Source organism: Pipra filicauda, unplaced genomic scaffold (genome assembly GCF_003945595.2).
Source record: "Pipra filicauda isolate LSUMZ 115617 unplaced genomic scaffold, ASM394559v2 scaffold3_size10097308_pilon, whole genome shotgun sequence".
Lineage (NCBI taxonomy): Eukaryota > Metazoa > Chordata > Aves > Passeriformes > Pipridae > Pipra > Pipra filicauda.
Genome location: NW_024104532.1, coordinates 2,231,120 through 2,258,881, shown reverse-complemented (window position 1 = coordinate 2,258,881; position 27,762 = coordinate 2,231,120). Strand labels below are relative to the sequence as shown.

Sequence of the window (27,762 nt, the reverse complement as noted above, 5' to 3'; positions counted from 1 at the left end):
TGTCTTTTCCTTTGCAGCACGATCCTTTTGCCCCATCCCTTATCATCTCTCTCTGTTCTTTTAGGTAGTTATTTCCTTGGTCGGCACAAAAGCCCTTTCTGGGCTTGAAATACACATTCCAGAGATCAAAGGTGCAAAATCACTAAAGGAGACTTCAAGCCATCTCTGTGTACAGGTCCCTAGAGACACCACCCAGCTGTTTTTATAGTTAGGGCTGGTGCATGGCAGAGTCCATCAGGAGGGCAGCCAGCAGCGTGGCACTGGGCTGGGGCCAAGGGGTCCAGCAGCAGCACGGTGATGGAAGAGGGTCCACAAGGAAGGAAAGTCCTTGCTCCCAAGGATTAAGATGAGAAATGGTCCCAGTGGTTTATTTTTCTCAAGAGCTCTTCTATTTCTGGGGCACCACCATGTACTGGGTAATGTTCAGAGCTTCAGCTTGGCGGCTGTTCTACTCCAGTCCCTCCGAAAGATTTACTGTGATTTGACATTGAAGGGGGAATTGCAAAGAAACATCATCTTCCCTTCCTTGTGCTGCTTTGTTTCCAAGCTGGGGAATTTAATGTGAAGACCAGCTGTGGCCATCTTGCAGGGCAGAAAGAGAGCATGAGAGTTTTTTAGGATTAGGGGCGTGTGGGTCCCAGAAGAATCATTAGGGAAGGAATGATAACGTAAGGCTGAAGGCAGCTGGACAGAACTGTTCTTTTTATTTTGGCCACATGCCTTAAAAAAAAACAAAAAAGAAGAACAAGAAAAGGAAAAAAAAAAGAAAATAGAAAGGCCAAAGCTCTTGTCCAAACAACACCATGGTTTTGGGAAGGCCAGCCTATGTAGTCCATTAGTGTCCTTCCTGACCCTGGTGCCCTGGGAAGGACCAGGGCTACAGTGTCATTCCTGACACTTGACGTTCCTGTGTTGGAGGCTAAACCCATCCTCACTGCAATGGAGGGACCTGGATGGGATAAACTGGATCCCAGCCAGAAGACTCTGCAAGAAAAGCAAACTGCTGCTTCTTCCCTCCCACATGCTGTGGCCCTTCTACAGTTTTGGGCATGGCCAGGGACAATTTCATTTTGGCCTATGTCACCTGGAGCAAACTTCTAGTTCTGATCTTTCTGCCTTGTGTCTCTACATTGTTTCTCACCTGACCAGGCAGCCCTTGTCCTTGAAAGCCCAGCTTAAAAATACCCTCAGGCTGTTGGGACCAGCGCTGCCAAGCTGCACTACAAGAAACCTGTTACTGGTGCCACTCTATTGTGATGGAGGAGCTGGTCCTCAGTATCATCTCCCTCACCTCTGACCTCCTGTTCCTCCACCTCTGCAAGGAGAAGTGATATTCCTTGATATCTTTGACTTGGCTGCTGGTGCATAAACTCTTCTTCCCAGCTCTCCTCATGGGAACTGGTGCCTTTGACTCTTGCCCTGTTGCCAGGGCTGGTCTGACTTGGCACAGAGATTCTGGAGCAGAAACTGCTGAAGTGAAGCAGGGTAGGAGATGTGCTCCGTCTGTCTGGGATCAGGAGAAACATCCACAGAGGCCAAAGGCTGCTCCAGCAGACAGGAGTCTTTCACTTTGCTGCCAACACAACTGTTTTTTCAAGGCGTAACTGCTGCCAGAAATCCATGGAGTCTGCTATTTCTTTGCTTCTAAACAAAACAAACCCCATCTTGCTTTCTGCCGGGAGAAAAGCTCTTGTCTCAGAGAATAAAATCAGGCAGAAAGAGAGCAGGGTCTTGTTTCCTCTCTCATTCAGTAATGATAAATTCGGGGAGAGTGAAACCATGCTGCAGGATTTGGGACATGGGTGCATGGCCTGGGCATTCTCTAATCTGCACGGGGAAGCCTCATCCATTGCAAGATGTTTTAAGCATCTTTCCATCCTGATCACCCTTTGGAAGCAGTTGGGCTCCTTCTCCCTGGTGCCTTAGGCACTGTGAGCGGCGTGACGAGCTCGCTGCCGTGCTGCCTTTGCAGCTCGGCAGAACGATCATGCATAAAATCCCCAGGTAATTTACCCTGAGTGGGATCCTGTGATTTGCTGACATTCCTCATAAACTGAAACGAACATAAAAGAAATGAATGCAGAGTTGATAATTTGGAAACTCATTTTGAGTAACTTCTCACCAATGTGGTAACGGTTAGCAGGGAACCCTGGTGATAAATAATAGTTGCTGAAATCCTGAATTGGCTATAAATTGGCATGAAGGAGCGGAATCCCCTGCGTGCGGCTCAGCCCAGTGAGTTGCTCTACGCTACGCTCAGCAGCAGCCGTAGGTGAAGACAGGGGTAGTTTTAGCTGTATGAGGTTGTAGTAGCAGATGTCCTGACATACATAAACTAGAGGATCATATGCATCCTCAAATGTCAGCTCTGCTTTACATCGTTTACTGCTTCTGGGAGCTGCGGGGCTTTACACCAGCGGATTATCCGCCTCCCTTCTCTGCCGAGCACTTGTTCTTTTTAGCTGCTTGATGTAATTGCGTATAAACTGGGAAGATCCCAAAGGGATCATTACTCTTCTGCACAAACTGCTTTCCTTATTCACATTTCACATCATCACCTGCAGGCATCCCTGAGACCAAGCAGTGTTTCCTTGCAGGGCAGTGTGTTCACACAGCGCTGCAGCAGCAGTGGGCAGAGAGCTGCTGTGCCCAGAGCTGGATGGGATGATGAGATCTGATACCCAAGGTGGTGGTGGGCCAGATTTCCTCCTGGACACCTCGTTTTCCTTCCTGGTGGCTCACCCTCCCCAGAATTTCTGTGATGTTTGGTCCTGGAGAGGGGAAAATGGCATCTCCACTCTGAGATGCTTGGGAAGAATCAGCAGAAGGGTCAGGAGCAGCTTCTCCCTCCCATGAACTTGTGGTTGACTTGGCAGGGCTGCCAAGATCCACCTTCCATCACAGTGGCCTGATGTTTAATGACACCTGAGAGGCTGGAGGATGTGCAAGGAAATGCTGATGGTGAGAGCAAAGTATGGTCGTGGGATTTCTCTACTGAACACGACTACTTTTTGGAAGTCACGAGTTTGAGATGTAGTGAAGAGGAAATCAAAGTTTCTTTTCACTATATTTTGTTTTCCAAAAAAGCCCCTGCTGCTGCTGCTTGTAGGTGGCTGTGACTGCAGCAACACCTTCATGCTGTGCAGTGTTTGCTCATGAAGATGGAAAGTTGTGCTCCTAACATTGCAGGTTTTGAGGGGCTGGGTGGCTCAGGCATGACTCGGCCAACAGCCTGCAGAACTGGTTGTCACATCAGCCATGTCCCAGGGGAAGCTTCCATCAACACCGTCCTGCAAAGCACTGCAGAAGCAGACTGCAATTCTTCGTGACCACAATCTTGGAAAGATACATATTTGTCTTTCAAAACCTCGCGGCCACAGCAGTCGGTTGTTACACACACTGGGAGTGAGCCAGACTGCAAAGGACTGCTCAGCTTTTCAGGTACTGATCTGGCACTCAGCCCTAGGAGTTCAGGCTTTCTGTTTGTTTTTCTCCTTCAGCAGAACTTCTGACAGACCCATCCATTGAGATGGCAGAGACCTGCTTATCTGAAAAGGAAATCGTTGTACAGATTGTGAATTGTGGTAGCTAGACCACAAAAGAAGGCAGCTTGTCCTACATGTGGATATGGAAGATTTTACCTGACTATGCATGTGCTTCAGAAAGATATATGAGAGTTCAGTGTTTCCTTTGGTTAAGGATGTTTTGAATTTCCCAAGTGGCACCCTGATTGTGTAGTTTTGGCCCTGCTGCACCAACCATTACTAGCTGTTGCAAACCCAGAGCTAAGATCCCTCCACGTAAATTTTCTCAACATTGAGTGATTGCTGGTTTCTTCCTCCTGCTCCTTTGCAGCAAAGGCTATGATTTACAACATACTTGTATATATACAAATTTGTATATTTTTAAATGTCCCTTCTGTATGATAAATAGCCTTGAAATATGCTACTATAAGAGACTCCAGGGAGATTAGCCCTGCTTGAGGCATGCAGCTTTTGGCTGCATGTCCTTTGAAAAGCATGACATGTTTAAGAAACACCTCATCTTAGACAAACTGTTCTCAGGCTGAAGACATCCAACAGCAGCAAGTGATGAATGTTTTGTGCAACAGAAGATGTAAATCTTATTTTAATCCTGTCCAACTCATGGTCAGCTTGTCCTGAGCTTGGCTCAGGGCTTGTGCCTTGTATTCTGAGAGCATCCTGTCCCAATCCCTGGGGCAGGTGGTTGACAATCGCCATCTCTCAGAAGAGCAAAGGCAGAATGATGTTGTCAAGTCAAAATGACTCAGTAGCCATAAATCAGAGCAGGAAACCTCTAACTCAGAAAGATATCATGATGGAACTCATCTGACCGGATGATCTTACTCATGCCTTATGCAGGGTGGGTTCCCCTTCTCTGGGACTTTAGTTTTTGTGAGACCAAAACAAGCTTTGAGCTGACTGGGAGAGCTGCAGATATGATTGAAACCATCCTGACCTTTCTGAATACTTTTCATCCTTGAGCTGGGGTTGGAGCACTGCTCTCCAAGCCAGAAGGCTGATGTCAGGATTGCTTCATTCAGCAACGCTGGGTAAAGGCTAATAAACACCACTAAGAGCTTGCTAATAGCTCTAATTAGACTGCAGCTGATGCTTCATAAGTGGTTCTTTCCTCCTCCGCCCCTTCCTTGCAGCTATTTCCTAGTGGAGTTTAGGAAGGTGAGGTGGATTAATGCTACTTTGGGAGATAATCAAGACTCCCAGCTGCAAAATCACATTTTCTTCTTGGCTTTTTTTGCAGTGGGTCTGGCAGGGTTTTCTCAGGACAGTGTCTGCTTCAGGGCTAAGCTGAGGTGTGGACGATGCGTTTCCCTTGGTGTGTTGCTGAGAATAAGCCTAGTTTGGCAGTTTGATAGTCCAGAGGTAGAATGAAAATGTAGCTTTGATGAGTTCCTTACCCTTGCTACTGGGACCTTTCCTGGCTGTGAGAGGATCAGCAAGTTGCTTTCTCAAACACACAGGCAACAGAAGTAGTCCTTGTTAAAAAGAAGAAAGTTTTGCTGTAGTTTGCTTTGCAGTGTTTGTTTGTTTCTTTCTTTGATTGTTTGTTGTTTCTATTTAACCTTGAGTACTTCCTGCAGCAGGAAAGATTTGCATGTCTTTAGCTGTCTTGTGACACGTGATGTTTTTAAGTTGCTTTTTATTTTTAAATTGGCCAAGGATCCTGACCATGAAGTCTGTGTACAGATGCTGTGCAGAGCAGGTGCTCAGGGGCCTGTCACTTCTCTACATCTATCCCCCAGCTATTTGTCACTGCAGGGCTGGACAAAGGAAATGATCTCACTCCCCCCCCCCCGGGTCCAGATCTATGGGTCACATCACCAGAAACCCTCTGTGATGCTCCAGCCCTTACCTTGGAGCATCGTGTGCTGCATTTCTCATCCCAGTTCTCTGCTTACGGACACTGTGTCTCCTCTGTAGGTAAGGTGGCTTGAGCTGCAGAATTACATGGGCTCCTACAGCACCATCATGGAAAACACCCCTCTCTGCATCACAGAATGAGGTGGGTTGGGAAGTCTTGCAGAGACCGAGGCAGCAAAGCCACGGGGCTCTGCTGTTCCTTGGCTTCAGGATCCTAATTCTGGCTCTGCTCTCCTACACCTTTGATTACAGTTCCTATAATGCATCTGAACAACCTGCTGTGCAACCTTCCTCCACAGGGATTCATGGGCATGTTTTGAAAGCCTCTTTACTCCAAGCCCCCACAAAAAAAATCAAACCAAACATACTTTGGAATAAAGCACTGAAGCAGATGCTTGGAAATGGCTCTTGCATAGCGCTGGCGTTGGATGCAGGCATATGTCCCGATTCTGTGGACTTAAAAGCACAGTGATTGTGTTAGCAGATCTTGTTTCCTTCTTACAGAGATAAAAGCAAGGAGCAGGCTGGATTTTTGTGGGAGAGAGAGCTTTTTGAGAGATACCCTCATTGAAACATCCTATGGAAATAAAACAAACATCTACAGCTGGGAAAACTAATGAAAGCTGTCCCTCCCACAGCCTGGGACAGTCACTGCAAGGCAGGGATTTTGTTCTGCGTGTCTGCACCTGAAGAGTGCAGTCTCCCTATGAAAACTGTCTGGAGGAGGGAAACGAGGTTTGGTGCAGGACTGGTGCTCTGGTCCCTATGAGCCAGTTGTGAGAGTATGCTGATATTTAAATTTCAACATCTCCCTGGGATGTGAGTGATTTTAAATGGGATGTATGTGTCTGAAGGTCTAAGGGAGGTTTGCAAAGAGAAGGATCCAGGAGGACAGTGCTTTTGGGCAGAGATTCAGTCACGTTTAGAACTAACATGGGATTAACTTCTTTCTGCAACAGCAGGGCTATGAGCATTGGGTTTACTTCACTTTCTAGAGAAAAGCTGAATTCCTCTTTTGGGTCTGAGGGCAAAAAAAATTCCTTGAAATATGATCAGACTCTTGCTACTTTGTGTGCTGGTGACAGCACTGCAGAATGCAGTGGAGATGAGTGCTCCTTATTCCCAGTATCCCTTCCCAACTGGGGATTCCCAATTGCTCTTGGATGATGGTGGTTTTTGAAGGTGCCAGAGTCATGTGGAGCTCATCAAATGCTGGCGTCAGTGCCTGGAAGAGATGGGCTCTGTTCGGAAACTCAGCAAGGGCTTCCTGTGCTTCCTGGAAGCTGTGCTGGGGGACTGTGGTTCCCAGCTGCTTGAGGAGGTGCAGAGCTCACTGCTAACCCTCTGCGTCCCAAATGCTGCCTGTGCCAGGGAAATGAGTGTGCAGGTTCTGGCTATGAAGTTTAGACAGCTTCTTTCTGGCAGCTGCTGCCTGGATTTGGCAGGCAGGGGGACTTTGTGACGTTTCCTCCTTGTCCCTGGGAGTGTGGAGGAGTCTAAAATGCCCTGACCTCATGCCATGCCTGCTGTGACACCAAGCAGATGCTGTGCTAGTCTGGAGCAATGAATGCTTCCTTCTGCATTTCACACCAAACAGTCAGGAGCGCAATAGGAGAATTGCTGTAGTGACTTTGGGTGGGAAAAAAACCCCTCAAAGCAAATTGAGCAAGTTGAGACACACAAAGGATGAAGCTTTTTAAAGGGAAAAAAGAGCCCTGGGTGTGCTATGAGACACATGCTGGCTCCTGATGTCTGGTCTTGTGCTGTTGGAAAAGACAAAGCTATCGAGACCTTGCTTGGCTGTTTGGGGGTTTTTAAGCCATGTTCACAATATTCCTGGGAAATCAGAGTGTTGTATTCAACTCCCAGCTCTTGAATGTGATAATAGTAAAATTCACATTTCTGAGCCTCCTTGGAGCTCTTTGAAAACAGAACAACTTAACTTGGCTCCCAAATGACAATCCCACTGGCAAGGCCCTCCACACTGGCCAGCCCTGCAGGTGAGGGTGAACTCTTGGGGGAGACACTTCTCTGCCCCTTGATAACACCCTCTGCTCCTCTCTAGCTGCTGTGTGTGCTCCAGGTGCAGCCCTGGGTGCTTCTCCAGGCCTTTCTGCAGCTCTTCTGTGGTCCACTGGGCTCCTCCACGTAGGAGGATGCTGGCATGGATGGAGGGGCACTTACACTGTTCCTTCTGCAAGGCACCCTGTGTCTTCTGGCTGGTGAGACAGGGTGTTGTCCCACTTCATCCCTTTACACAAGGTGCTGCAACTACTGAACCCATGTTTCCCTCTCAAAGCTCTCCATTCTCTTGCCTCCAGAGCTGTTTCACTCACCTTTTTGCCTCTGCTACCACAAAGCTGCAGAGAGGAAGTGCTGGTCTCTGCTGCTTTGAGACCCTGTATGGGCATTTTGGGCCCTTGATTTTCTAGGACTCTCAGATCTTTTGCCTTAAGGAAACTGTTAGAGCTTTAGAAATAGTCCTTCACCCAATTCCTTGCACAGCACAGAGACAGCAAAGCCTGCTCCAGTTCCCCTGTTCAGCCTTTGACGGAAGGTTTGAGAGATTTGGCAGGGCATCCTATGGTGGAGAATTTGGGCTTTTAATTGCACCATCTGTTTTTCCTCTCAGCTAATGTTTGCTTGAAGGCTCTTGAAATGCAAACAAGGCTGAGCTGCACAAATCTGGAGCCATGCACACAACTAAGGACTGCAAGAACTGGTTTTAGGATTATCCCGTTGTTCTACCTTCTTGGATGCATGCTCATGAAGCATGAAGTGCTGTGCACAGATAGTGAGAGTGCTGGAAGAACTGCCTCGTGTGTGCAGAGCAAACCCACTGGAGTTTTCTGAAACATTTAGAAACAGAACAGGCATGAGGACTGTATTGTAGTGGAGCTGGAGCACCTTCTGGTAGGAACTCTGGGATGTAGAAGTGTGTCTGATGTGAAAATGGCAGGAAATGTTTCATTTTAAATTTTTGGGAATTCCTTGAAAAGGAAATCCTGGATGCTTTTAGCTGATTCAAAAGAACTACTTTCTTTAAATAAAAATTTATTTCTTTAAATTCTAAATGTTTTAGCATTTCCTTGGAAATCTGCACAGCTGGGGAGCTCCTGGGTAGGGATGTGTGAAGGAGGCAGGCAGATACTTGTGAAAGGAGTTGCTTTCATTGACATATGTCAACTGAACTGACATAAATCACGGCCTCAAATTTTGCACCACAAACCCCCCTCCATGCTCTTTTTGGAGATTTGGGGTAGCTTTGTACTTGGCTCCAGGAGACTGGAAAGAGCCAGAGAGGGGTAGCAGCCAAGAGATTCAGGTTGGATGAATTTTCAACCACTGTTTAAATGTCACTTTGTCAAAATCTTTTTGGACACTTTGGTTTGTAGATCAAATCCCGTCGTTGCACAGGAGGGCTGGGTCCCTCCAGAGCTGCTCTCAGCAGGGTCTGGTGTTAGAAGCGATGTCTGTTTTGCCTGACACCAGCCAAGCCTGTCTGATTATTCAGAGGAGAATTGGATGGCAGTGCTGAGAGACTGTTATTAAACTGGGCACCTGTGGATCCTTCTCAGTGTGCCTGTGTGCTACAAGCCTACACAGGTTTCTGCAGTGTCTAGTGCCAGCAGGCAATGTTGGTGTCACACCTTGGACTCGGACAACATAATTATCATCACACCCCTACCTCCTACCTCAGTATGATTTGCTGTCAGTGTTGTATTAGCAAAAGGGGGGGGAAGTCATAATTCTAGTGTACAGATAGTAACAGAGATGTTTGTACGGCAGTTGTGACTGGTGTAATCTTGGTTGTTAGACAGCTTTAAGTGGGATTTAAAACGGGCAAAGATGCCAAAACAAATAGCAATGAGATAGATGGACTATTAGGCACAGCTTGTTTGAATCATTCAGTTCAGGAAGAATTTACCTGGTTTGTGATACATTGACAGTGCTAAATGAAAGGAAAAAAGGGGTATGACCCTGGTGGGATGCCACCAAGAAATGAGTCAGCACCATTTCAAGTATTGCACCAGGCAAAGCTTCTAAAGCAGCTGTATCTGCTCAGTGCTTCCTTAGCCATTGAGCTTGGGCTTCATCCTGTTCAGTGCTTTCCACGGAGAGATTTGGCAGTGTGCTCTGAGCCTGGAGTCCAGCCAGGTGCACACCTTTCTGTCTGATGAGATAGAGAAACATGATCCCAAACGTTGGTCACTGTGGATTTATCTTTGAGCGCTCAGTTGATTTTTTTCCCAGTGCAGGACCTTTCTCCTGGTTTTTCAGCCATTTTAATCAAAAGCTGGTGTAAATATCCATCAGGAATCAGGGAGGTACATTCACTCTTTGGCCCCAGCCTAGGCTATCACAATCCCCAAGCTTTCAGGAGACCTGCTCATTCTCAGTGACTGGTATTTAGTGCTTGAGCCACTGGAGCTGAGATGCCATTTACACCTTCCAGGCTTGCAGATATATCATGCAAGCAGCTTTTATCAACAGCATCACATTTCTTACTTGAAGACCCAGTGTGAACTCCAGTGAGAGGACATGTGGCCATTGGAAGAGGGACCACATCAAAGTAGACAGTCAGAGACACATGATGCATGGGAGGATACATGTCCTACCAGCAAAAGGAGAAGGATATCTCCTATTCCAATCAAAAGTGGCACGCCTTTGAGTCTCTTCTTGGAACAAAAGCCTCCTTCCTATCTCCAACAATGACCTCTGCACATGTGACATTCAGCAGAGAAAACTGTAATTGCATAAACCGATGATTTGCAGAACAAGAGCTTTCCCAAGGCTATGTAAAAATGGCTGGTGTTTGTCAGTGATGGGTACATGAGGAAAACAGAAGTTTCAGGGCCAGCTGGTTTATGTATTTTTAAGTCAATCTGCTGCTGGTAAAGCTCTAATTGATCAAACTCTGCCCTGGAAGTCCTGGCTGTGCGAGGCAGACGCCTCTCTACAGCCACTGCTTGCTTCAACTTCCACCAGTCAGCTGGAGACATTTTCTCTCGTACTTTCTTTTTTAGTTTTAGTTTTATTTCTGCCCATGTAATTACTTATTCACTTAATTCCTAAAGAGAAAAGAAGCAAACTCAAGCAAATTGGCTGAAAAAGACAGATGAAGAGCTGCTTCTGTACTGGAAATCATCAGGAATTAATTTCTGCCATCCTTGCGTTGGTGTAGTCCAGACTTCATTAGAGCATTTGCAAAACTCCTCTGGCAGTCAGGCATGCAGTGGAATAATTTGTGTCTTCCTATAGATTTTGCTGGTATTCGCCTCTGGGTTTGGCTGGTCTCATTTAGGAATGTTTGCGTTGTTTGCTGCTGCATGGAAGGGACTTTTTGTACTATCTTTTGCATAACAAAACTGTGTACACTTTCAGCAGGGCACACAGCAGCTCATCAGCTGAGGAGGAAATGTGTCCTTGCTGCGATTTGTTGTAGATGGAGAAGCAGAGTGAGAAGATGACAGGACAGTGCTTATGGCCAGGAAAATGGGACTGAGCTTGGTGCTTGGGTGTCTGTCATAAAGAAAAGGATCGTGGTCACACAGGTAAATGGATGGAGCTGGGCATGCCTCCATCCTTACCTAAAAGAGGCTGTGCATCCCACCTGGAGATCCTATCTGCCTTGTGTGCAGTGATGTGGTGCTGTGATTACTGAAGGACACTCAGATTTACGTGGTGTTTTCAGATATTGATCAGCCAAATAAACAAGCTGAAGTTATGGTGAACTATCTGTGACAGTCTGACCTGGGGAAAATGTGTCTCTGCAAGTGCCTTGTGCTGAGGGCCACGTGAAATCCCCTGGGAAGCAGCTGGGTGGGAGCTACACCAACATGTGATTTAATTTGGTTTTCATTAGAAAAGGTGGGAGCCTGTTAGGCTTCGGTGAGATAGGCAAGATGAGCCAATCATAATAAACACTTCCAGGAATTTAGCTCTTCGCCTTCTCTTGAGTGGATAATGTGCACGCTGCAGGTCTGCTGGAAACCAGCCTGCAGTGCCTTCGGAGGGGTGGGCAATTACCTGCAGGAAAACTTGTTCCAGCTTTGCTAAATATAGCAAAAAATATCCAGGGCACAACACGTGTCTCCTGGGATGGAGAGGGTGCACAACTGATCTAATAAGCTGTTGGAAACTTGAATTTTGGCCCAGATGCAAGCTGGTGTGTTAACCCTTTCAGGTATTTGCTGAGAGAGCACGGACTGCTTCCTGTGGTGTCCATGGAGTCCCATGGTGTTAGATACGGCATTATTCTCACGTAAGTGCAGTTAATTATATGTAGTAACTTCTTTCAAATAGTTTGAGGCAATGAAATGATTGTAATTAGGCTGCCATATACAACATAAAAAGAAAAAAATCCCCAAAACATGGAACACATTAAGCCAAAACCTTAGAACTAAGAGAGGAAAATTTAAAAAACCTAAATATTTTTTATGTGATTTATGAAAACCAACGGCCTAGCACCAGTGTCCCTTCCCATGAGTGGTATGACTCCCACAGGTCCCAGGCATGACTTGCAGGGGTGTGCTGGGATGCAGCTGTCCCCTCCTGTGTGTTCTCTCACTTTGTAGTGATGCTGCAGTGGCCACAGGTCACTGTGGGAAGCTGGCACAGACAGGCTCTGCTAAAAGCTGGAAAGCTCTTCCTGAGCTCGAGTTTTTCTGCAAAGGAAGAAGAAAAAAAGAAGCCAAAAAGAAGAAGGAAACTGCCTGTGGAGTGGTGTGGGAGCCCACAGAAGTGAAAAAAGCTAACGCAAAGCCCAGCTGGTGCTCTCCCTCCCGTGGAGCACCACACTAGCACTGATCCACATGTGGCAGCCAGCCCAGGCTTTCGCAAGCCTCGACTGCTGTGCTGGGTTTATTAGCAGGTTCCCATAGCACTGCCCTCCCCGGGCATCCTCTCCTCCCCTGCACATGCTGCTGACCTTCCGGAGTGGTTTGTCGACTGGGAGAGGCTGCTGGGTATTTACGAGGAGCTTCGCTCCTGTTTCAGCTCCCAGGCTCACAGTGCAAACATCAACGTGAATCTTTCAGTAAACAGCCAGGGACTGGAGGGAGGAGAAGGATTAGAAACTCTGAATAATGACTGAAATGTCAGACATTTATTATTAAGTCAGTCCTTATGTTGACAGCTGAACATTCAATATTTAAAGCATCCTTGATCATAAAAGCCAAAGGCAAACCTGATTCTTAAATATCCCAGTTGTTCTTTTTGACCTAGTTTTTGAAGTCTTAAGGAGGAAATAAAATCTTAGAAAATATTTACAGACACGAGAAATGCAGGATTTCATCACGGCTGGTGACTTCATGGATCTGCCTGGGGCAAGGACAGCAATTAAAGAGCAGGAGGACAAAGTCTCACATCTCCTTTGCAAACGTATTGTCAATCCTAGAAGCTGAAGATGTGTTGTTAGGGCTGGAAGAGCAAGAAGTCACCAGGTCTCAGTGTGGGGTGCTCCAAAGGCTTTCAGGATGTTAAAGGGGTAGCTGTGAGCGAGGCCGAGGTTTGACAGACTTTGCCAGGAGCTATGAAGGTGAAATGATCAGTGTTGTGTTGTGTGTCAGTGAAGCAGAAATGCCAAAGAGCTGCTCTGAATAATTCATGGTCTTTGCAGGTCAACGTCTCCTATGAGAAGACTGGTAGAAAAGGCTCGATGGTGCTCACCCAAAGCATCAGCATTAGATTTGAGTTTTGGATTGAGGTAAGAATAGAAGACAGCAGTAGGAACAGGCAGAAGGAGAGAAAATCCAACCTAGCAGGAGATGGAATAAAAGAAAATTGTTTACTTAAGATTGAGGTAAAATAGGATGTGTGAAGCTCTTCCAATGTGTAAAATGCTACTGAAAAGAAGAAGAAAATTTTTTTTTCTCTGTGTCTTTCACGGCTAAGAGAAGATGTCATGACTGTAAGCCAAACAAGAAAGACACAGATGATGAGAAATGGTTTCTTAGGAAAGTTGTTGAAATTCCACTACTGGAAGTCTTTGAAAAGAAAGGGAAAAATACCTGCTACAGCTTTGAGCTCCTTAGGCTCCTTCAAACTTTATTTTTTATGAGTGCATTAATTTGTGGTTATTATCATGGTATTAGAGAGATGGCACAGCTGTTGATGGCATTTTGGAAGGGTTCAACTCCAGAGCTGCAGAGTCAGACACTGCCAGAACCAGCTCTTAGAGTAAAATTTTGAGCTGAGACCATGGACCTTGGTGGCTAAGTGTTAAGAAGAGAATGGAAGCTGTGAACAGACAAAAGCACCTCTTGGTATTTAATTAGGTTCCCTGTAAATTGTGGGAGCCCACGAGACACCTCACCAGTTTTCCCATGGCACAGACAGATTTTTCTGATTCCTGGGTTTCAGGAGGGGTGGCAGAATGGGACTGAGACCTCCAGCCCAGCTGAAATGATCCAGATGGGTTTCTGGGACAGTTAAGCCCCTCTGTATTCAGCCACACAGAGGGGAATGTGACCCCTGGTCCAAGAAGCAGCTCTCTGCCAAGACAATTCCCGCCTGGCTCTGCCAATGGGGATGTGGTGCCCCTGAGTCCTTGTTCAGGATCTTGAACTGAGGCTGTGAAAGGGGTTGCCAAGCCCTCAGATCCACCAGCAGAACTACCCAAACAGCCTAATTTTGATGTTGGATGTGGGGGAACTGGGAGTGTACGAGTGGATGGCAGTCCGTTGTGTGGCACTTCACATCTCCACACATCTCTCACGTTCATGGTGCCTCTGGGAACTGCACAACTATGTTCTCTTGATGAAGGACATATTGTGCTGGAAGCACAGTGCTTGGCTAGATGGACCTTTGGGGCTAGAACAGCCATTCCTATGTACTCATTTAAATTTCATTGATTTTTCTAAAGAATTATTTCTCCCTTGATGGTCTAGAAATAAAACTCTTGCCCTGACTGATGCAACAACCCCATGATTTCTATCTATTGACAAGGTGGTTTTCACACTCTGTCTCAACACGACCAAGGTATTCTTCAGCACGCTTGATCAGAGGAAGAGAAAATTACATTTATGTGCCTCCTGCCGCTTCCCGTTACATCTCCCCTCCTGGATTTCCAGTGGTAGGTGTTTATGCAAGATCCCATCTACAGGCTGGCCAGCGAGTTACCCAGCATCAGGTTTTCACAGGAATATCTCCTCTCAATGTGGGCAATGCCTAATTAGGCACACTGCCAGGCTACAAATTTGCAGTGATATTTTTAGTTTTTCTCTGAGGTTCCTTTTGGTCTCTGTCCTTATCTTAGCTGAAGCAAAACAGCTTGTGTGGCTACTCTTTGTGCCCCAGTCTGATTTCTGGCTCATTTCTCATGGTGCAGCCAAATGCGTGCAAGGCAAGCAGGGACAGGGAGTGGTGCTGACCCTTTTGCGCAGAGCACGTGTGTCAGGCTGTTGATCTGGAGTCAAGGGCTTGCTTGAAGGTTTCTCTAAAATCAAATGCTTTGAATAGTAGCAGAAGAGGAGTGTGGAAACTGGTATGATGACCCTGCAGGTGTATGACAGCAGCTCCATTGGGTGACCTGAGGATAATGTGACAAAGGTGCTATTTTCCAGCTTCCACTTTGGTTAGGACCTTTCTGGCCATTATATATATGGATCAGGGTTTTTGGATGAGGAAGCCTTCATGGGTTTCAGAATTGCAGCCACACTGTTTCCAGCACTTACAGTTTCCATGAAGAACTTGGAGCTCATTTCCTTTGCTTGAATTTCAGTGGTTCAGCCAAGCAGTGTTTTCCAGAAGCAAGTAAGAATTATGGGCTTAAAATAGGCACAAGATCCTGAAAGTGATAAACTGTGGAGGCTGTACATACCATGCCCCAATGAACGGGAACTTGTCTGCCTGGGAAAGTGCTCCTGCCATGGGGAGTTGTTACTATGGGTGACTTTGCTCTCATGGGCCTTATTTCTGAGAGTGGCAGTTCAACTATGCAACTTTATATATATGTGTTCTTGTCCAGATGTCCTGTTAGGCCAAAGCCCTCACTTCACCTGTAAGAGAGCTGGAAAAGCAGGGACCTGCCTTTGAAGTCAATTAGCTGCCTCCAAGGCAGGATTTATCTTTAAAAATAGATCAGGATGGGGAACATGTCAGAGCTGGAACTAGAAGATGCTTGTCTATCCCAGTGCCTACAGAGGTCAATAGAACTTTTTGTTAATTGCTTTTCAGGAAGTAAAGTATAACCAGATAGTTGCTTTCCTTTGCCAAGAACTTGGGGGTATTTGTGGCTCTGGAGTAAGAAGGAACAGCAGAAATAATAGTGCACTCATTATGACCAAACCAATTTATGCTTAATCTTTCAGTTTTTCTAGGGAAAGACTTTGATATTGAACTCTATCTTTGTTTATATGCTCTACACATCTCTCTTGCACTGCTGTGCAAACTGGAAAGCTCAGGCATGTAAGTGACTGCTTCTGAGCACCAAAATTAGAAGCTCTTGTTGAAAAAGGGTGGCTGATCTCAGGGAACTGGGGCAGTCAGTGGCTAGGGAAGGGCTGGAGGGCAGAACTGTGGGGCTTTGTCCAACACTGGCTTTATTTAGCTAAGACACTGTAGCCCAGTCCACATGTTTCCCAGAGCTTTCCAGATAGGATGAATTTGTGTGCTGTTCCCTAGAACATGCCATCCCCGCTGGCAGGCCAAGACCTCTACTCCCCTCCTGCACTGTGTGGGTTCTGCTGTCAGATGGAGGAGAGGAGCTTAAGTCCTGGTGCAAATGCTGTTCTTCCTTACTGTGTTGCCACTGGCTGGCAGCGATGCAGGTGCAGCTCCTGAACCAGCCAGGAAGGCCAGCAGAGGCCAGAAGAGTGACCTCTGCCTAGCTCCATACCCTTGGAAATGTGCACTGAATAATCACTTTGGTTACCAAATTCCTGTGTTCTTGTGACCAGGAGTAGGGTGAGGAAAGAAGAACGACTTCAGCCCAAGTGCAGGGGCAGCCAGAAACATCTTCAGCCCAGTAGCAGCTGCAGCGATGCTGGTGCAGCTCCCTGTGGTGTCTCACTGGAGCTGGATCCAGAGCTCCTCTATATCCACTGGCAGTGGTACACAAAATCAGGCATTTGTGCCATCTCACTACTGTGTGCATTAACTCATTCCCTGCCTTTGAACTAGCATGTGGCCATTGGTGCAAGGGCCGTGGGACATCTTTCTCTGTCCCAGCTATGCCTTGCCTGATGCTTCAGCCTTGCCTTGGCTCTTTCCCCACTGTGCTTCAGCCTCTGATGTGCCCAACCTGTGGCATCCTGGCTTTTGTTTTCAGGTCAGGGCATCCTACTGCTGGAGTTAAACACCATCTGCACCCGTGAGGGCATTACTGGGAGACACAGGGTGTGTAGGCAGGGCTGCTGCATCCCTTCTCCTTATGGATAATGACTTCAGAAAAGAGAGCTGATAGGGGGTCTCTGATTAACGCATCAGATCTTGGTCCATGAGAGTGATGCCACCTGGAAGCTGGACACTTGCACTGACCTAATGTCTTTGTGGCTTCAAGCCACATTACACCATCTGCCAGCAAGGGAGAGCTTCCCAGCATCCTACCACGTAGGTGTGGGGGTGGATCACTACATGCTTCCATGCCAGGGTGTACCAGGAAGGATCCAACCTTCTCCCAGAGCCCAGAAGCCCCTTGGGTTAAACTGCACACATGATTTTCTATTTGTGGCATCCTTCTGCAGGTAGCAAAGAGCTTAAGTTTTTGGAAAAAGCCTAGAATCCTGTTGAGCCATGCTACAACAACAGGTTATTGTTCTGGTACAGGTGAAGGACAGGACCTCTGCCTGGGAGCTTTCCAGGAGCTGTGCTGCTTAGCTGGAAGGAAGCAGAACTTCTCAGCATTGAATCCACCCGCAGTGCTAATGCTGACTGCAGTGCCGAGAGGTCTCCGACAGCGTGCAGAGCGCAAGGAATCCAGCTTCACGTGCCAGCACCATGCAGAGCTGGCACTTCCAGCCCCTCCTGTCCTTGCTGAAAGTGGACTGTGCCTGATGGAGGATAAAGGCCAGAAAACAAGTGTTGAAATGTTGGCAGTGCTGCCTCGCTGTCTGTGCTGGCTGCAGAGCACTTCGGATGCTCCTGATTCCTGGAAGCTTACTGTCTTTTGATAGAGAGAAATACAAACTATTACTGTCATCTGACTTCTCTGTAACAGCTCAGAGACATTAGAAAGCAAAAGCTGAGATCTCACTTCAAATGTGCAGCTCTAGTTGTGGCTATTTGTGCCATGTCTGTGGTTATCAGGGTGGTTTCAGCCCTTCAGTGAGAAGTGTCCACTCTCTTATTTAGTGATGATCCCGCTACAGCCCCACTAAGCCCTGGGGACAGACCGTCTGTACTGGTGTAGAGCCACTTCCAGCTCATTCCCATACATTTGCCAAGGACAGTTTTTCCCCAGTGTAGCCTGAGCTGTGGTTTAGATGAAAGGAAATTTGCAGTTTAAAAGCATCCTTCCATTTCGGTCAGACTTTTCCTTTGCAGAGTGTTAGCACTGTCATTTCCTACTCAGGTGGAACCAATTGGTATTTTCTTCTGTGGCCTCAAGCTTGGCAGCGTGACCCTCTGCCACAGCAGTGCTGCTGCGCTGGGCTGGCAGCTGCCTCTCCACCATGACAAAACTGTTTGCATTTGCTGCCACTCCTGACATCTCTTGTTGAGGCTGTCACAACAGCAGCAGCTGAAGCGATTGCGTACCCATCAAGGAGAGCAGGCTCTGGATCTCTGCCCTGCTCTGGGCACAGGGACACCACTGTCTGCATCCTTTGCCAAAGGACAGATCCAGGAGGTGGCTGGTGGCAGCATCATAACACACAGGAGCCTTTCATCGGCAGCAGGGGGGTTCCCCTGGGGTGTCTGGAAAGGGGAGCTCTTTTTGCCAACCTGCCAAACTGGGTTTAATTCAGCTCCCCGAAAACAAGCCTCCTGAAACTGAATACACCCCAAGGAAAGCTGCAGAAAATCTGAGGAAGACTGTGCTTATTTCCAGTCTAGAAAAAACAACCTGATGTTGAAAATGTGGCTAAAATAGAAGCCTGCTTAGCAGAGGAAGTCTGGGGAAGGCTGCAGTGGGCAAAGGTGGTGCCAAAGCTGTCTCTTCCAAACAGGCCTGGAAACAAGAATATTTTGCAACTACCAGAAATCCAGAGCTTCTTCTCAGCTGGGGCATTGCATTTCACTAAAGTCTCTTAGTCCAGTTCTAAAGCTGAATTCACAGTTTGCTATCATGACATTATGAAGTCAAATGCCACTGGCAATGGAAATAGATATTGCCTCCCAGGCGGGAGTTTCAGGAAAGTGTTCCAGGAGACAGAGGGGGAAGGGTTTCCCCAGCTGAATTTTACAGGAATTTTTACTGGCAGAAAAGTCTGAATTTAAAGAAACATGGTTTTCTGATCAGAAAATGCTCCCCTGGGTTTTCTGTCCTTAGCTGCCTGGTTTTCATCAGCCTTGTGACATTCCTGAGGCTTGGCAGTACCCAGGGCTGCTTTGGATACACTGAGCCGGATGCGACCCTGCTTTGAAAAGTTTCCACCTGAACAGCAAATCCTGGTGAAGGAGTGCAGGAGAGATGCACCTGGATGGCAGGAGGAGGGAGAGAAGGGGAAGCCTCGCCAGCTGCAAACCACCTGCTCCTCCCATGGATGTGCTGGTGCTCCCAGGGCAGGCAGGCTGGGAGCTGGCAGGGGCTGGGCCCTGTGGGTATCCTGCTCTCTGTGGAGCCCCAGCTGCTGCAACCATCATGGTTATTTTTGGCTTTTCACCCCTTTGTCATTCAGTTACTTGTTACCCAGAGCACGGCACTGGGGCAGGAATTGCATTGCTCTTTGCCCATGCTTTCCCAGGCTGAGGCCCCCTCCCCAACATTTGTATCATCCTTTGGGATTCTCCTTACCCACCAAGTGCCCCTGGCCTTTCCCTTTTTGCCCTGGCTGAGCCCTCTGAGAGCAGCCAGGAGGGAAGATGGAGGGAGGTGGATGGCTGTGTCCTTCCTTTGATTTGGCAAACCCTGTTTTTCCCCAGTTGCATCATTCAAAATGCATTCAGGTCTCTCCCAAACACAACACCAGAAGCACTGCCCTTGTAAGGAGTCTGAAACGCAGCAGCTATTTAGACAGACAAAGAAACCAAGAATTGAAGCCATTACCCTTCTTCCCCTTACTCTTCCCATCCCTGACAGCTCACCAGCACTGGAAACAGCATCATGGAAACACAGGGAAACAAGGTAGTGCTTCAGAAAAGTCAAGTTGGCTGCTGGCAGGACAGCCCAGGCTCTGCTGGTGATCAGATGGCAGAGGAGCAGCTAGGATGAAGTGTTCCCCTCCTTGGCTTCAGGGAAGAACCCTTATGGGGGTAGAAAACTGGCTTTTGTGGATGAGTCTAAACTAAACCTAGTCTACAGGTCAATGAAACACCTTTGCGCCTGCTAAAGCTTCCTCAGACTTGCCCTTGTTCAAGCCAAAACTGAAATATGGGCAGGAATCATTCACTTCTGGAAACTTGCTGCTGGTTCTGCCTGATACGTCCCCACTGTGCAGTACCTACAGAGCAGCCCTTGACCTGCTGCTTCCCATGATCTCAAGCCTGATATGGACCTTGCTGTGGAATGGATGTGGCTGACATTTAGCAGAAATGCCAGTTCTCATCAGAAGAGTGCCTGGGGAGATGCAGGCTGCGCTCAGCCATGCGGCTGACGAGACCTGCTGTTTTGCAGGCTCGGTCAGCACCTCACTTCATCTAAGAAATGCTCTTGGCTAATACTGGGTGATGTTTCCCAGAAATGGCATGGGCAGGAGATATGTTTTGCTTGGCATAAGGTGGCCTCAGTGCAATCTTTCCAATGTTCTACTGAGCGGAAGAAACCAACTTGGATGAGTTTGGAGCCAAGCTGGGTTTAGCCATGCCACAAAGTCCAAGAGCAGTGAGTGAACTGCATGAGGAGGCTCAGCTTCCCCCCTGCCAAGCCTCATGTACAGAGATCTCTCCAGGTAAAACTATGCTCCATTTCTCATGATGCAGCAGAATCAGCAATATCCCAGCTGTGGGAGACCCTTCCAGGATTCCCTGTGTGCCAAGATGTCAAGGCAATTCACAGTCCCAAGTGTATTTGGGGCTACCACCTTTAGTGCATTAATTTTACATACTGGCAAAGTGAGTGGTTTTTCATCTCTCCCTCGACCACAGACTTGTTGGCAGATCTGGGAAGAGGAGCCCGTGTTTCCCCCCTCTTCAGCTGCATCTGGTTACATTAGAAATTTCAAGCGAGTGTTGGAGTTCTCTCAGCTTGATCATGTTTTTTTTTGGTATGCGTGTGTTTCAGCTGCTTCTTCATGAAGAGAACTCATCTTTCTAACCACAGTGAAGTTCAGGATCTGCTAAGGACAAAGCATTTGGCTTGCCCCACATACAGTCATTTACTCAAGGGCTATGATTCTTAGGAATCACAAGAGGATTTGACCCCCAGCTCTGCTCTGTCCCAGGCTGTTTTGTGTTGACTTATAACAGCCCTTTGGCACAAGCAGTGGAATACCCAGCGCTCCAGGGAACAGCTGGCAGGACTGCTAGTGCCAAGGCAGACACATCCCTCCAGCTCAGGGCAGACCTGCCGGGACCACTCATGTCCTTGCGGCCTCCCGGGCGGAGCATGAGCTCCCCACAAACCTGCCTGTGGGTCCCGGGGTGTGAGGAAGAAGGATATGGTGAGGCCGAGAGCGCCTCGGCTACCCCAGCTCAGCGGGTCCAGCCTCCCGGCAGGGCTGGGAGGAGCAGCACCGCCAGCCCGCTGCGCGCCCGCGGGGCGAGCGCTGCTCCCCGCCCGCCCGGCCGGGAACCCCCCGCCAGCTGCGGGCCCCAGCTGCGGGTTCCAGCTGCGGAGTCCAGCTGCGGGCTCCAGATGCGGGCTCGGCTCCGGCAGCGGCAGCGGCACCGGCTGCGGCGGAGCAACAGCGGCCTCCAGTGCCGAAACCTCCTCCCGCTCCATCCAGGGACCCGCAGTCCGCGTCCTGCCGCGCCGGGCGCCGCGGAGAGCCACAGAACGGGTTGGGTTGGGAGGGACCTTTATAGGGTGTCTGATCCAACCCCCATCCATGGGCAGCGACATCTTCCGCTAGACCAGGTTGCTCCAAGCTCCCTGAACTTGAATGTTTCTGGGGATGGGGCATCCACAACTTCTCTGGGCAACCAGTGTCTCACCACCCTCACTGTAAATAACTTCCTAATATTTAACCGAACCCTGCCCTCTGTCAATTTGAAGTTATTCCCCCTTGTTTTGTCACTCCAGGCCCTCATAAAAAGTCCCTGTTCAGCTCTCTTGGAGCCCCGTTAGGTACTGAAAGAGGCTCTAGGGTCTCCCTGAAGCCTTCTCTTCTCCAGGCTGAACACTTCAGCACTCTCAGCCTGTCTCCTCTGCAGAGATGCTCCAGCCCTTGGTGCACCTTCTTGGCCTCCTTGGGGCTTGCTCCAACAGGTCCATATCTTTCTTGTATTGGGGGCCCCAGAGCTGGACACGGCACTGCAGGTGGGATCTCACAAGAGCAGAGGGGGAGAATCCCCTCCCTCAACCTACTGCTCACTCTTCTTTTGATGCAGCCCAGGACACAGCTGATTTCTGGGCTGCAAGTGCACATTGCTGGCTCATGTCCAGCCACTCATCCACCAGCACCCCCAAGTTCTTCTTGGCAGGGCATGTCCTCTCCCATCAGCCCACAGCCCTGGTACGAGTAGCAAAGCACACCAAGGCCACTAAGAGAAACAAAAAGATTTTTGCCTGGAAAAATGGAGCTTTTTGGGTTTTCTGAGGCAGTGGGTAGCTGTGAACTGCAGGACAAGTGTGAGGCTGGTGACTCTTGGTGCACAGGGACCATGTGATGGGGCATATGGACAAGGCTGGAGGCATGTCACTGTGGAGATGACTTGTTGGACTCTTCCTCCTGGCAAAGACTCTGGAGTAAGGGCTTTAATGCCCTGTATTTAACAAATGCAATTGCAAGTGATGAGAATGCTAAAATCTCCTATTGTGTGGACGCTGGAAGTTTAGGAAAGAAAAACAAAATTCTTGATGCAAAAAAGAGCCTCCTTGTCAAGCCTGGCTCTCTCCTTGGGCATGTCCCCACCTTGTCTCTGCATCTCTGTCGGTAATTTGATTTGCTCACAGCTCTTTGTGGACATAACCAGCACAAGCCATATTTTTCAGGGAGGTACTATAAGTGTCAGGGAAAGGGGTCTGCTGTGTGTGTAAGAAATCCCAAAGCACGACATGGTAATGCTTCTACTTTATTAGGAGATTCTGCAGGTGAGGAACAGCTTTGTGCTCTCTTCTCCAGAAAGGTTGTGCCTCTTAGTCAGTGGAGCGTGCATTGGGGTTTTGGCACATTCCTCTGTGCTTTATGCGCACACTAGCGCCCCTTTGCCTGGAAGAGACAGTTAAACATGCTGGAGGGTGCCTTCGGGTCCCTGAGACACAGAAGAGCCTGGCTCAGAGGACAAAGGCAGAAAGAAAAGAAAATACTGCTTAAATCATCATCTAAGTGTTATTCACAGCAAGCAAGGACACATATTCTTGACAGGGAGTTCAGGGTTACCATGGACATGTGTTAATTAATTCCAATAAGTTCAAGAGTGCTTCCTGACACCTCCTGGCAGAATAGTTCACCTCTGTGCTGCAGGACAGCACTAAGACACCTCTAATGCCTGTCTGGCTGCAAACAATAAAGGTTATGAATTTGTTTTGTAGGTTTTTACAGACAAATGCCTGCCATCGTGTCTTGTTTGGGGTTTGGCCTGCTCCCAGTCTCCCCTCCTGATTTTTTCTGCAGCAAAAGTGAGGAAAATATTAAAAGGGCACCTTAAAAGAAATAAATCTTTTTTTCCCCCAGTAGTAGACCTGATTACTCTGAATTGTTCCATTTTCACATGGAATCATGTCATTCTCCTCTTTGTAAAGACAGACCCATTTCTCAGGTGCATAGAGAAATGCTGGCAAAACGATTTGCATTTTGCAAAACACATTTTGTATGCTGGTCACAGTGAAATGACCAAAGGCGACAAGTGAGACACTGCTGCTGCAGGGACCCACCAGATGCTCTCCACAGTTATTCCCAGAGTCCTTGCAGCCTTCCAGCTCTTGTCAGACCAGTTGCACACACAAAACTGCAAATGACACTTTATCCTGCCTCTCGGCTACCTGACTTTTCCCCATGAACCAAAGCTCTATAGATGAGGACACTCCGTTTATCTCTCCCTGAAGACATTTGGCACCAGGCAGCTTCAGAGTCCTGGTACCTGGCCCAGATCACTGTGGCCAGGAGACCAAACAGCTGTTGTTCCTAACCTCAGAATTTCTTTGCTTGAGAACAGTAGAGGGGAGCTGCCAGGCTTGGGGCTCTGACCTGCAGGAGCAGCACATTTCCAGCTGCAGCTGCTCAGAGCACAAAGGGGAATTTGAAGAGGTCCAGGGACACAGTGCTTGTCAACACAAGGTGGGTACTAGCCCCAGCTTCTCATCCAACCCTTCTCCCCTGGTTGGCTCTGGAGATACCACCAGCTCAGTCTCTTTCTTTTTTGTACCCCAAACTTTCCTTCTTGTGACCACTGAAGTCTCCCAACTCTCTGAAGCTGTTCTCTGCACTGGGGAGATGAAGCATCCTCGACGCCACTTTGCTTCCAGCATTGCTGACTTTGGAGCCTTTCTCATTCACTTTAACTGGCTCCTGGTTCATGGCCAATGCCCTAATGATGTTGTGTCTGATGAACCTCCCACCCCCATCTGTTGCACAAGGCAGGCGACAGCTGGTGCTGGGCTGCTGCCTTCCAGCATGGTCATTACTGCCCTGCCAGGCCGTGCCGGGTCATTAACCGTGCTGCCTTTGTTCAGGAGATCCCACTCAGCATCTCTCTGCCTGACTGCATCATCTTCAGCCTTAAAAGGTAAACCAGCGATTGAGCAGGCTAGGAATGGAATATAGGGCAGCAGCCTGGGTTAATGAAGCAAAGAGGGGACAACCAGACCAACAATTCTTATCCAGGCTCTTTTTTCTAGTGATTTGGACTCTGTTCCTTGTCACTGCAGAGTTAGCTGGGAGGCAATGCTCCCTAAAGCAGAATTTGGCTCCACATTCAGGAACATAAAAGATGGAATTTGAGCTTCTGTTAGAGATGTCTCTGCTGGTGGCAGATGGGCTTGTGAGCCTGATCACCAAAAATCCCTACCTACACCAGGTGAAGTCAAGGGTGAAGCTCCCTTAACCCTGCAGACTGGGGCATCTGGCTCCAGATAAAACTCAATCTTCCCAACAGAGATTTTCAAACCACCTAATAGCATTGAGTTGGAAGTAATTCCTTCACTTGTCTGACACAGAGTGCTTCCAATGTATAAATATACTTTAAATTACCTAGGGCCCAAGCCAGATGAAGTGAATCAAGTCTTGCCAGAGACATTGCTAGCATTTGGGCCTGGCCTTCTGCTAAAACAGTGCAATCTGGCACTAGCACAGATTAAATATAAAGCTCATTCTTAAAAATACCCAGAGCAAATTGTATCCTTGCATATGTAGAGAAGACAAAAAGCAGAGCTGAGCTATAAATTGCTGAGGTGAAAAAACATAGTTTTTCCTCAGCCACCACACATCTGAGGTCATCTGGAAAAATATTTTTCTGCCTCCATGCTAGATCTGGGCAGACTTTGAGGAATTTGCCATTTGTCTGAGATCCTGGATGCCCGCCAGCACAGTCTGGGCTATCGCTGCAGTTTGGCAGCTGCAGGTAGGGGGAGATTTTGGCCGTGTAGCCCCTGCCTGTGGGCAGTTCATGTGCTGAGCTGCACACAATGGACCTATTTCTCAGCCAGAGTCCACATGCTCAGAGCAGTGGGTGCAGCATCTGTGCAGGAGGCCAGATTCGTGCCAGATGTGCTGGGCTCACTGCCCACGCTCCACCCAGCTGCATGCAAACAGCTTTCTTTCTAGGAAATCCCAGACATACGTAGTAGCCCTCATCTGTGTGATATTTAGCCTTGCAGCAGGTTCAGATGCTTACCGGTTATGAAGGCACAACAGACACTCGTTGCTGTACAGGACGTCATCCGTGCCACAGATGGGTTCAAAGTTCCTTGAACAACCTCTGCTTAGGTTGAAATTGTCACAGGATGGCTGGAGACACAAAAGGGTAATGCTGAAAATGTTAATCATGTTTTTGATTTACCGAAGGAGCTCTGCTTTCACAGCGAGGTGCATATTTTTTCTATCTTGATAACCCATTCCAGCTTGCTCAGAGCTCTGCTATGAGCTCTCAGAAACACTGGGACCTTTTGCCACCATGTCCTTTGGCCAGCTGAACTCCACTCCTGGCACTGCTGCACACCCTAAAGAGTAACAGTACAGAGTAAATAAGTGCTCCATGGGCAGTGCCTGACCATGTTCTTCCCAGCTTTTATTTTCATGCCACAACAATACCTGTTCTCACACTTGAAAGTCAGAGAGTAAGGGGAGCTGTCTTCTTGGCAGGTGACAGCAGTATTCAGCTCTTTAATAAGTTTTCCTCCAGTGTGGGGCAGGGGGAGGGGGAAAAGGAATACAGTGGAAAACCAATACCATCACTGGGATTTTGCTGAGGCACAGCAGGTGGAATGAGATTCCCAGGCACCGGCGTCTTTGGGCTGTCAACCCACTATACTTCATTGAATTAAGTAATTGTGGCTCCCCAGTTGTATGGGTTAGTGCTGTCTCACTTGTGCTCCACAAAAACAGGAGCCCTCACCTCTCTTCCTCTGCCAGCAGCTCGATTCGCCTCAGCAATTCCTAGAGAAAGAGTGGGGAGAAAGAGAGGGGGGGGGAGAGAGAGAGAGAGAGAAGATGTCTTAGCACCCACAACTTGGGCAGGTTTCAAGGAGAACCGAATAAAGATGCTTTAGCCTGAGGACTGTATGTCTTCACTCAAACACCTTTGTCCCAGAAAACAATTTCTCCCCTTGGATCTCCCACATTTTTCATCTGGGTCCCTCCCTGATGCATATGCCTTTTTCCCCTGGCAGAAACACCATGATGGTGCAAGGCCCTGCCAAGGCAAGATACACTTCTAGTGACTTCGCCTGCCAGCTGTCAGGAGCAAAGGGGGCTTTTCTTACCTCTTATCACACATTCATGAGTAAATGAGAAACTCCTGCTGATGCTGGACCAGTGCTGGAGTAAATCCAGAGTGATTTTTCTACTGTCAGTAGGTTTGTACCACAGAGAAGCAAAGCAAAAGACAAGTTGCTGAAGGTCTCTACTAGAAGGAGAAATGATTGGACCCTGAGGTCTCACACCAAAGCTGGTGGGAGCAAGCCGTGACTTCAGCTGGCTTCTCCAGCCCTGAGCTGACAACTGGGATCACATGGGTGGAACATGTGGTGAATGTATTTTGAAAAACAACCCAGATTTGTTCAGCAAAAGTCAGAACTGAGAAGATCTTGGGTTTCTTACAGATCCAGAAGTCAGCTATATGGAGGATCCAGATTATATCTCTATTTAATGTTTCAGGGTTTTTACTTTGGACTAGCACTGATCCAGACCCAGGAGCTGTAGCTCACTACGTGCTCAGTTCATCTGAAATGAGTCCAGATTTTGTGCTCAGACAGGTCTGCAGCGGCAACTGCCGCGCAGTAAACAGGATGGTGGAGGACTTGCTTTGAAGCACCCTCCTGTTCTGAATGAACCCACAAACACAGACATCCCCGGTGAGCAGGACCTGAGGAGCAGCAACAGCTCACGTTTGCATCTCTCTGCACCATATGGGATTTTGAAAACACAGTTGGCTTAAACATTGGATTTGGTACTGAGAGCTGCATTTTCCCTTGCATAGATTCATTTCCTGTCTTCTTGGATTTGCTTTTTTAAAACCAGAATAGCACCTATTCAGTCTAAAAGGATCACACTGTCCTAGAAATCAGAAGCTCCAGGCTGAATCGTAGCCCTGAAGGAAGAGCATCAGCTCAGCAGGTCTGCTCATTTTTGGGAGCAGGTGCCAGGCACCCTTTCCAAGCCTTTGTTTTAGGCTTGCTAACAGACCGCTGGTTTAATGCACGTTGGCCATTGCAGCATTCCCTACCCAGGGCCACAGCAAGGTCCCAGCACCAGCTGGCCTGTTCCCAGACTCACCTTCCCATATGACAGACCTGGGAGCTTTAGCAAGGAGGGGAAACGGCTCCTAAGCAAAATGTTGCACTCACCTTGGTAGCAACAGAGTGCCAGGGAGAGGAGCAGGAAAATGCCAGTTGCCTTCATGGTCAAGGTGATGTTTCACTGCGCACAGCAGAGAGAAACTGGGACACTCCTCAGTCTGTCAGAGGTCCTGTCTCTGGTAGTCTGCTGGGACCTTTATATCT

At 48.1% G+C, this 27,762-nt stretch overlaps 1 protein-coding gene across 1 annotated transcript; it reads right to left on the bottom strand.

Moving 5' to 3' along the window:
• Nucleotides 1-22,740: 22,740 nt before the first annotated feature.
• Nucleotides 22,741-27,667, bottom strand: LOC113986806 (pancreatic secretory trypsin inhibitor-like). Its single transcript, XM_027718828.2, has 4 exons — nt 27,607-27,667; nt 26,157-26,197; nt 25,437-25,549; nt 22,741-22,813 (listed from the first exon to the last, which is right to left on the bottom strand). Exons 1-4 carry the CDS (start codon nt 27,659-27,661, stop codon nt 22,741-22,743), a joined length of 282 nt encoding a protein of 93 aa, XP_027574629.1. The 5' UTR covers nt 27,662-27,667.
• Nucleotides 27,668-27,762: the final 95 nt, after the last annotated feature.

Excerpts from the sequence above, each read along its gene's own strand:
- LOC113986806 (XM_027718828.2), bottom strand. The coding sequence starts at position 27,661 with ATGAAGGCAACTGGCATTTTCCTGCTCCTCTCCCTGGCACTCTGTTGC. Across the intron at positions 26,198-27,606 it reads GGCACTCTGTTGCTACCAAG|GAATTGCTGAGGCGAATCGA; the intron begins GTGAGTGCAACA and ends CTCTTTCTCTAG. Across the intron at positions 22,814-25,436 it reads CTGTTGTGCCTTCATAACCG|GCAAAGGGGCGCTAGTGTGC; the intron begins GTAAGCATCTGA and ends TGTCTCTTCCAG.